Source organism: Genypterus blacodes, unplaced genomic scaffold (assembly GCF_046128005.1).
Source record: "Genypterus blacodes isolate CSIRO-AG114 ecotype Tasmania unplaced genomic scaffold, CSIRO-AGI_Gbla_v1 ptg000076l_1, whole genome shotgun sequence".
In the NCBI taxonomy this organism is placed as follows: Eukaryota; Metazoa; Chordata; class Actinopteri; order Ophidiiformes; family Ophidiidae; genus Genypterus; species Genypterus blacodes.
Window position 1 is genome coordinate 4,330,338 of NW_027466885.1, and position 10,215 is coordinate 4,340,552.

Below are 10,215 nucleotides of genomic sequence, written 5' to 3' on the forward strand. Positions count from 1 at the left end.
GTTCTTTCGGCTTAACGAACCCAGAGACCGGAGAATTCTCCAGGGGGGTGTAGAACCTCACACACGGACGGTAAAAAGCAGTTACGACTCTGCTAATGTTCCTGCACACCAGCCGATTCATGACGACACACGCGCGCACACACAGGAACACACACACAGACGCATGCTGCACGGATGTTATTGCTCAAACTAGTGTCTCACTTCGCTCTCCAGTGTTTCTCAAAGACTTGGAAACGTAAAAGCTGCTCAAGTGGAACGTAGCAAAGAAGTGTTACACAAACATTGGTAATTTCACTTCATTACCAAGTATTTCTTGTTCTATGGAACTCATTCTGGCTTTCAGCATCGCTTATAATATACCTGGAAGTCCCGTTAATCACCCGATTTAGTTTTTGTAAGTTGACAGCGATCATTTATATTGTGGATCCATGAAACTGACTGATGTTGATGCGAGCAATAACACCATCACTCTCATGCTCTTATGTCTCCCTCATTTCCTGTTTGTTAATTTGCCTCGCTAACACAACATGGTTAAACAGTGTTGCTCTCCCTCTTCTCTCTCTCTCTCTCTCTCTATCTCTCTCTCTCTCTTTCTCTCTATCTCTCTCTCTCTCTCCCTCCGTGCGGCTGCATACAGATGGCCCTCCGTCGTTAATCAACTCGCCCGCCGCTCTCCTCCGCCCAGCTGCCACGAGAGGCGCTTTAATGTGAAATTAGCACCACATAATTGACGCGTACTTCCTCGCTGCGGTCTGTGCGCGTAGGACCCCCGCACGGCGCCAGCGTTCCTCTGCGGCACAGCGTAAAGGCTGTGACGGCCTCGTATGGACACACACTCACACACACACACAGAAACACACACTGCGCCTCAGCACAACAGCACACCTCCTCCTCCGTTCACCTCCCCTCGCCCACACCTCTCTCTCCTCTCTCTGTCTCTCTCTCCTCTCTCTTGTTATTTGCGTCCCCCCCCCACTCCGCCCATCTGCTCAGCGATGCGGTGATACTGCAAGTCTGACTTAATAAAGCTTGAAGTACGTGTTGTCATTCCGACTGTCGATCATTATAATTATTCATATATGGGAGCAGAGATTGGAGTGGGAGGAGAGGTCTCAGAGCGGCAGTACGGCAGGATAGCGCGGTGCGGCGGAGGCGTTGCCGCTCACGAGTCAGCGTTTCCTGCATTATCAGGAACCTGAAACATCACATCACAACGTTTCCATCAACACAGCATGTTCACGACCCTCAACATGGCTTTTATAAAGATGTAAATAGACATGTGTGTCGCTCATATACGTTACGTTGATCTTATGACCCATTTAAATCAGATTCACTTCACTAACAGTCCAACTTTTGTCTTTTTTTATCCTTTTTTTTGGTTCCCTCTCAGTGTTTTGTGGTGTAGTTTGACCAAACCCAGCAGGTTATTTGTTCTCATTTGACGTAGCTTTCATGTTTTTTAGCTGGTAGTTGTTGTGTAGCTTTTTAGTTTATATTTAGTTTGTATTTTTAGACAGTTTGACCTTAGATGCCATTAAAGTTGTTGTTGTTGTTTGAAGCCAGAGCCCTGAAGACATTTTCTGTTACAACTTCTCACAACATTATGACTTGTTAATTGTTTTCATTTCAAACAAGTGAACATGCAGAGAAGCCTGAGGAGGCTCCGCGACTGTTAGCTTAGCAGAGAAAGGCAGCAAACCTTTACCGCTGCCCTGTAAACATTACAGATTAGAAGCTCAAATCCCAAATGGAACCGTATGTAAACATTTATTTTCCATTATACCTGCAAACCCTGGAAAGGCACTGGGATCTGATCCCACGTTGACCCGCGCAGAGACGCTAGCTGAACCAAGTAAACTCACCAAACTCAGGCTGAGAGACCTGCAAACGTGAGCAGGAGTCTGCAAATAAACTCTAATACAATCTTTTTCTGAACTAGTACTTTCTAATCACAGTGTTTGTGTGTGTGTGTCATTGGTTTTTGCGTCTTTATGTCATTCCTCCTCTCCTGTTGGCTTTTTTCAGCCCTTTCACTCGTTCTTATCAACTCATAATGCTCCTGCTGAGGCTAAGGTGACACATTAATACACTGAATGAAACAAATTAGCCCCAGGAAACGTGGAGGACGGTTCCTCCCGGTAGAAGCGGCAAAGAAGCCCTTTCTCTCCTTAACTGAGTCCTTAACCTCAATCTTCCTTTCCAGCTGTTATCAGGGGCTGAGTGAAGGTTGTTACGCTTTATTAAGAGGATGACGTCATTTAGATCCATTCAGCTCATACAATCTCTTCCTTCCCTTTTTTCATTTCTACTTTTCTTATTTCACACTGAGTCTGGGGATAATTAATATATATATTGGCGCTATGGCAACCATCGAAAATGTAAAAATTCAAAAACAACAGTGACTGAAAATGCTTGCGTATAAATAATTTTTTTTTTTATATTTTATAACGCAAACACCTTAGTTTTTGTCCGATTTACCTATTTAATAGGGAACATGGTGCCCTCTTCAGTGACACAGGGAACTAACCAAACTATTTTTCCTGATGATGCGGCTATTGAACTGAATTAATCTAAGTTGAGGAATGACGCCACATGTCCCTTCCTTTGTGTCGTTGCAGACAGCACAGCTAGCATCATCGGCAGGCGCCGGCGCTTCAACCACCTGACCCAGGAGCTGTACGAACTGGCCATCGTGGTGTGGGACGGCGGGGAGCCGTCGCTGAGCGGCACCAGCACCCTCACGCTGCGGGTCTGTCCGTGCCAGCGCCACGGGAAGATCCGGACGTGCCAGGGAGAGGCGTTCCTCTCCTCGGCCGGCCTCAGCACGGGAGCACTGATCGCCATCCTGCTGTGCATCGTCATCCTGCTGGGTAAGTGAGGGACGGGGGGGGAGGGGTACATATCCTGAGGGTAGTGGACGGAGGTGCACCACAGAGGGATTGGAACGCTTTGACAAGGGCAGGAGGAAGAGGAGGTATGGCTGAAGAGATGCGAGTGGACAGAAGTTGAATTCAAAATGATTCAGAGTTCAGGAGTCGCAGAGATGGAAGTAAAAGCAGAGGATGTGAGGGAGGAAAATGTCAGAGAGAGACCAGCAGACGCTCCGATGTGAAGGGATGGACTGGACATTTTCAAAAAAAATTAGGTTTTGGGGAAATTTACTGCCGGAGTTGAACACAAACATGTTGAGGCCCCCGGAACGGAGCCTTATGTTAACAGAAGTAAAGCCATGAAAGCTGCATGTACAGGAGCTTCTTGATTTCCAAACAGAGCTGTGTTGTGGTAGAATGCCCTGCAAAACCCCTCAGCTCACCAAAAGGGAAACTATTTGTGTCTCGTTTGAGTCACAAATGCCTGTTTTTGTTTTGTTTTTAGCCCCAGTTTGTGCTCGGTCTCAGTTTGTGCTTTTTAAATTGAATCGTACCAAACAAACAATCTTTACTGTGACTGTCAAATGCAGCAGGATAAGGACGAGTCGCCAAAAGTATCTATTTGGGTTTTTGGTTACAGAGGGACCAAAGCTGGTGTCAAACCTTGTCACAGCTGGAGAGATGGTGGGTCAGAGAACATTGGGGGATTTGTGTCGGTACTGCAAACCAGATCAGAAATGAACCGCCTCCACCCACTTTACATTCTGCTCCTGCCGCCTCAGTCCTGTTTCTCCCCCCTACTACCAAGCCTGCACGTGTTTGACATCGCATGTTCTGACTAGAAGAGCAACCGACAAGCATGGAGGAATGCAGTGACAGCAAACAACATACAGCACCCGACACACACACACACACACACACGGCTCTCCTTCATTTCAAGTGTGACGGATGTCATCTGCAGCACGAATGCCAAAACACTTTCACAAACACACTCGGCACAACTTCCGTGTTACTCGTTTGTTTGCAGCACCCAGAAGAAAAAGAAAACCAGTCCCCAATCATCAAGCGTGTGCATGTTGTTGCTATGGCAACCGGTCTGGTAATGACGGCAAATGATTATGCATAAGCATGTAAATCTGATCTTGTCACTTGTGATTTAGAAGGTGGACAGTGAGCCTCAAAAGGCCGACGCCAGATACAAATCTCATTTTCTCGGCACGTTGGAGACAGCCAGCACGTCTGGCTCGTCGCCGTCACGCATCGTGCCGCGGACTGACAGATTTTGATGGGAGGTAGAACGCAGCAAAAACTCAACAAACAATCTCCTGTCAGCCAAAAGTGAGGGAGCAGACACACAAAGAACTAAACTGTAGCAGGACACGCGCCAGACAAAACCGTGGGAGAACGCGCCTCGCCTCCTCCCGCCCCGCGATTGTCTGTGGACATTAGCGCGTGAAGGTTATGCATATTCATACTGGTCGTCTCTTCTCTATGCCAGAGCCTCTGGCGGAGAGGAACAAAAGGCCATCACCACTGTGTGCTGCAAACACTCCACCGAAACACACACTGCATCGCTAATCACCAGCACAACATGAGAGAGGGAGAGAGAGAGGGACTGAGAGAGACAGAGAGATAGAGTGACAGAGAGAGTACTTGAAGTATTAAAGTGAGTATCATACAAGTATGTGATTTTGTTTTGAGAGGCAGACACCTTTTCTACCAACAGATTTGGCTCCGATCAGTAAAGTACTTCAGCTCTTTTATCCTAAACGCACTCATGAACAAGACGGCGAGATCCTCGAGCTCCTTCAGGTAGAATGAACGCGTATTACCGCTTCTTCAGTGTGGATTCCGAAGCAGCGTGTTTCCTCTCAACCATCTGTGTGGTGATGCTGCTGCCTGGTACGCGTTTGTGTACTTTACCTCTTTCTGCTCAACCTCCCACAGTGAAATCAATCCCATTCTAATGGGGCTGCAAACATTAAAACTGAGATACTTTTTTTTTGTTTGATTTTTTTTAATGAGATTCTTTGTTCCTTTCTCTCTTCAAAATCTCATTTGCACCTTCTTCTTGCATCTGCCGTTTTATCTGAGCGCGCTCGACTAATCCGCGCTAATTGAGTCAGGAGCGAATTGGGACGTGGCCGCAGACGAACGCCGGGCTGGGTCCGGCTCACAAAGGCCTTCTGAACACGACGAAAATAAGAACATCTTGGAAATACACTTTAGTTTCAATTGATTCAGTGTTACGGTGGTAATTTGGTTAAGAGGAAGGAACTTGAAGGCCACACAATCATAATACATTTAATTCTACAACCTTAGACTACAAAAACATCAGTGAGCCGCACTTTTACTCCTTTACACTCACCTATACACCAGTTTTCCTTCACCTTCACAATACCTGTGTTAGATGGCTCCTCCATTGTATCACTGTGTCTCAATTGTCATGGCTGCAGCTAATTATCAACCAGGCAGGAACTTAAGCTTCTTCTCTGTCGTCATGCATCCAGCGGGCAACACTGCAGTCGCCATGATAGCAGCATAGATAGCTCACCGGGTGATTGTTAATTACCTGCAGCTGCGTCCAATTGCCTAAAAAATACTGCAGCGCCGTGCCCCTCTCCGGCTACACACTAAAACGCTAACACACCACCAACCACCGTCAACTGTCAGTGTGTAATCAAGAAAACCGACGGTGTGGTTCTGTTCAGTGTGTGAGTTGATGTGAAATGAAAAGGCTTCAATCACACAATCGCCCCCAAAAAAATCGATTTTATTCACCGATTTATGATGAACCAGATGTTCTTAGAATGAGGAGTTCTTTGGTTGCCTACTGGTCGGGTTCAGATTAGATTCAAAACTCTGTCGACCCTGACATCAACTCACGGTGTGTGTCGAGTCAGGCGGAGAGGGACTCTGTTCAGGTGACGATCAAAGCTTCAGGCCGCATTTGAGCTTTGGGATTAAAGGGTGGAGCAGGCAGATAAACCGCAGACTGGATTAATGTCCGCCGCTGCCAGAACCGGTGTATTGAGCAACAGTTAGACCTCATCTGGCTCGGCCTTGGCGTATGAAATGACCTGAATGGAGCATTGGGGACGCATTTAAGCCGGAGGCGCATTTCAATATGATGCACAGATAGAAACTTTACTTAACATACAGGTCGATTATTGCTCGGCCGTGGAATGTGGCGAGGCAGAGGAAACGATGCGTTAGCCCGGCGTCTGGGTGTCATTTTTCTTCTGCGTTATATTTGGATTTAAAAACCTCAGCGGAGTCTTAAAAGTGCAGCTAGGATTCAGAAATCTCCCGACTCACAGAGGGGACATATTTTTAAAATTCCCGTCTGCCGCTCGTGCTCGTCTGGCACGCTTGCACGGTGTAATTGTCTCCTTTAAATAACTCTGCCGGTAAGCACCGCCACAGACAGATCCAGGGTTTTTCACCTCGATAAAGCCACTCGGGCCGTGTCAGCGCGCAGACTGGAGGGGAGTGAATTTATGTCTCCAGTCTGGATTAATCACCCGAGGGTGGAGGGATGTTTCCTCACAATATCACCGCACGTTGCATAATTATCTACATAATTAGCCGAGTCTGCGATTAAGGTTTCATTCACACGCACTTGGTTTTGAGTCGAAATACTCCATTTCAAGGGCTTCTTCTTCTTTGGTGTTTGCATACTGAAGCATAGCAGCTGGTTTTATTTATATTGTCTTGTATTTTGCTCCAAGCCATGTTCAGGCACCATTATCTGTCCCTCCGATCATAAAACTTTGCATTCTGGGATCATTTCAGGAGATTGTTTCAGGTCGTCGTGTTTTACAAACTTTGATGATGACTATTAATATTTAACAGGTTATGGTGTAAATATATAAGGGGAGATGTTTTGTTTTTCTTGGTTATTTACCCTCATTTTTATAGTTTTGGGGAGCAGGATTCTATGTTGTCAGAACGGGAAAGATACAATACCTAAAACCACCCTAGTTTTCACTCAGCGTGAGCTATGGAGCTGCAGAAGTGGAACAAAATGATTGCAACAGAGAAAATAATGGAAATATGTAGAATGTGATAGCGACGTGATGCAGTAACCAAAACAAAACTAATCCCTTTGAGTAAATATAGGAGTCAAACATCTCAGCAGTCAGCAGACTGTGAACGCTGCTTCCTCTTCCTCCTCCTCCTCCTCTTCCTCTTCCTCTTCCTCGTGTCTTTGTGTCTGTAAGATAGCAAAGATCCACCCACTGTCTAGCTGCTTGAGGGTCTCACCTTCTCCGCGCTGCTGTTTGTGTAAATATGGCGGTTTGATGTGGAGCGGTGAGGTGCAGCGAGGATCACGTCGCTCCTATTTGTTGCTAATGCAAAACGCCTCTGCAGACGCTGATTCGCTCAGGCCGCCTGTGTAAACTCAGCATCATATTGGCGCCTTGCGGAGCGTTCACCATTAACTCTCATTAGCTACATAGGCATGACATCAAATATGACCCTGCTTCACGATTTCATTAACAGCTGGATAACAACTTCACATGAGGTCTGGCGTCTTCATGCTGCATTTCAAGTGCTCATCACTTTTATGACAACGAGTAACATTATATTTTCACCTGCCATAAGACACGTAAGAGCGGTTTGATTTGTTACCAAAAGAAATTGCAACATATACTGTGATTTTAACTGTGAGTATTTTCTGGTAGTATGTTGGTCGGGCTTCTTACAGTATGTTTATATAGATTTTGTTACTTTTACCACGGCCCCTAACAGCGACCTACAAATACCTACATTTAAACACCTTTTAAACAAAGACCAGAGGTGGATCGATGTGTTCTGTTGCTCCTTCAATAAGATAAATGACATTACCTCGCCCCTTACTATTTACTAGAGTAACTACATTGCTAGTAACTCTTTAAGCAATAATAGGTATCAGAATATGCAAATTTCCCAAACTATTCATCTTCTATAGTTTCATGAGGGTCGTGTTTATCAGAATAGAAATGTGCTCTGCATTACTAATTAAAGAAAACAAAACTGTAAACAAACCCATGTCAGATTCCTCTGGTTTAAGCCGGCAGATGAATTCATGTACACACACGCATGTACACACACGCCACTGCCGCTGTGTGTTGGTGCGTGTGAGGTTCAATGCGTTCCAGAGATGATAATGTTTATATTGTCACCAGCTCACAATCATCACAGCCAGCGCTAATGACGGCTAATGCGTATTATTGATTTGCACCTCTTCAACGCTCGGCCGGTTTAAGTGCCGGATCGGATAAATATGCACATAAAATCATCCTGTGTTCATTTGCTCGGCTGTTTATGAGCCACGACGTGTTAATCTGTCAGAAGTTATGAATTAACAAACAACGCAGGCACACGCAGTGAATCATATTAGCATAGAAAGTGGCTGAGCGTTGCAGCCGCATCCAGCTGTGCCTGCATGATGCCGCTGCTTGTGCTTTGCCGCTCGTTTCATTTTGTTTCATTCCTGCTTCTTCCAAACTGCCAATATTTTCTATTACATTTATTGCTACTTGGGACTCGTTTCATTTCTTTATCCATATTCGGATGAGTCAAGAGAGAATGGATGATGATGAAGGTGATATTTCAAGACTCTGGCCTATCACATTTCATCTCTTCTGTCTGTCTATAAATTATACGTAATGTAAAAGTACCAACTACTACTAACCAAGTACTGTCCTCTGTGATGTTAAAATGATATTAACATTCACTACTTCCATGTTCTTCTTCTCTCTTCTCTCATGCAGCCATCGTGGTCCTCTTCGTCACGCTGAGGCGGAGCAAGAAAGAGCCCCTCATCATCTCCGAGGAGGACGTCCGCGAGAACGTGGTCACCTACGATGACGAGGGCGGAGGCGAGGAGGACACCGAGGCCTTCGACATCATCGCCCTGCGCAACCCCGCCGCCGCCGAGGAGCTCAAGTTCAGACGGGACATTCGCCCTGACTCGAGACATCACTGTGGCCACCGCCGCGCCCACCGGAGTAGCCCCCCCTTGGAGGTGGACGAGGTGGACGTGCACGAGTTCATCAGGCAGAGACTCGTGGAGGCCGACATGGACACCAGCGTGCCGCCCTATGACTCCCTCCAGACCTACGCTTTCGAGGGTCAGGGGTCACCCACGGGATCCATCAGTCCTTTAGACTCGCTCGCCGCACAATCGGAGCAGGATTATAACTACCTGGACGACTGGGGGCCCGAGTTCCAGAAACTGGCAGAACTCTACGCAGAGGCAGATTCAGACGTGGTCGTCGTGACGACCCAGGATGCGATCCCCTCCTGTTCAACACCAAAATCCGTCTGAAATCCCTTTTACAAAATTTACAATAAACGATATAAACAAACTGTCCCAGTCGTCCAAACTTCTACCGCTGAACTCGCAGCTCCTTTTTTTCCATTTTGTCCCTTTGGATCATGGGTCGGTCATCTGGAAGTATTAAATCAGATTTTGAGATGGAATAAGCAACAATATGGGATAAAGGAAAACGCTATTTTCCTTGGTGTATATTTTTTATTGCTCAATAAAGTCCTGAAATCCATATGAGTGGATATGTGAACACGTGTACACTTGTCTTCCTTCGAGAGCGGGAAAGCCGCCGAGAATTTAAGGTCATAAGGTTGTGAGGCCTCATGTTGTGAGGCTTCATGTCATGAAGCTTCATGTTGTGAGGCTTTATGTCGTGAGGCCTCATGTTGTGAGGCTTCATGTTGTTAGGCTCTATGTCGTGAGGCCTCATTTCTTAAGGCTCTATGTCATGAGCCTTTAGGTTGTCAGGCCTCATGTGTTAAGGCTCTATGTCGTGAGCATTTATGTCGTGAGGCTTCATGTCTTAAGGTTCTATGTCGTGAGCCTTTAGGTTGTCAGGCCTCATGTCGTGAGCCTTTATGCCGTGAGGCTTCATGTCTTAAGGCTCTATGTCGTGAGGCTTCATGTGTTAAGGCTCTATATCGTGAGGCTTCATGTGTTAAGGCTCTATGTCGTGAGGCTTCATGTGTTAAGGCTCTATGTCGTGAGCCTTTATGTCGTGAGGCTTCATGTCTTTAAGGCTCAATGTCGTGAGCCTTGAGGTTGTCAGGCCTCATGTCCTAAGGCTTCATGTCGTGAGCCTTTATGTCGTGAGGCTTCATGTCTTTAAGGCTCAATGTCGTGAGCCTTGAGGTTGTCAGGCCTCATGTCCTAAGGCTTCATGTCGTGAGGCTTCATGTCGTGAGGCTTCAGTTGTGAGTCTTTAGTGCAGGTGGTGTGTTGTGGAGCCATACGCATATGAATGCTGCGTTTGCGTTTGATGTCATTTGTTCCACTCCTGCATTATGTTAGACACGCGTGTGGAGT

The 10,215-nt window shown here is 46.3% G+C and overlaps 1 protein-coding gene across 1 annotated transcript in view; it reads left to right on the forward strand.

Moving 5' to 3' along the window:
- LOC143006988 (cadherin-18) overlaps window positions 1–9,186 on the forward strand; it is a 55,997-nt gene extending 46,811 nt beyond the window's left edge. Inside the window, exons 10-11 of the mRNA XM_076158368.1 lie at window positions 2,619–2,870; window positions 8,630–9,186. Of these exons, the coding sequence (XP_076014483.1) occupies window positions 2,619–2,870; window positions 8,630–9,186 (809 nt within the window). The remainder of the gene's footprint in view (window positions 1–2,618; window positions 2,871–8,629) is intronic.
- Window positions 9,187–10,215: the final 1,029 nt, after the last annotated feature.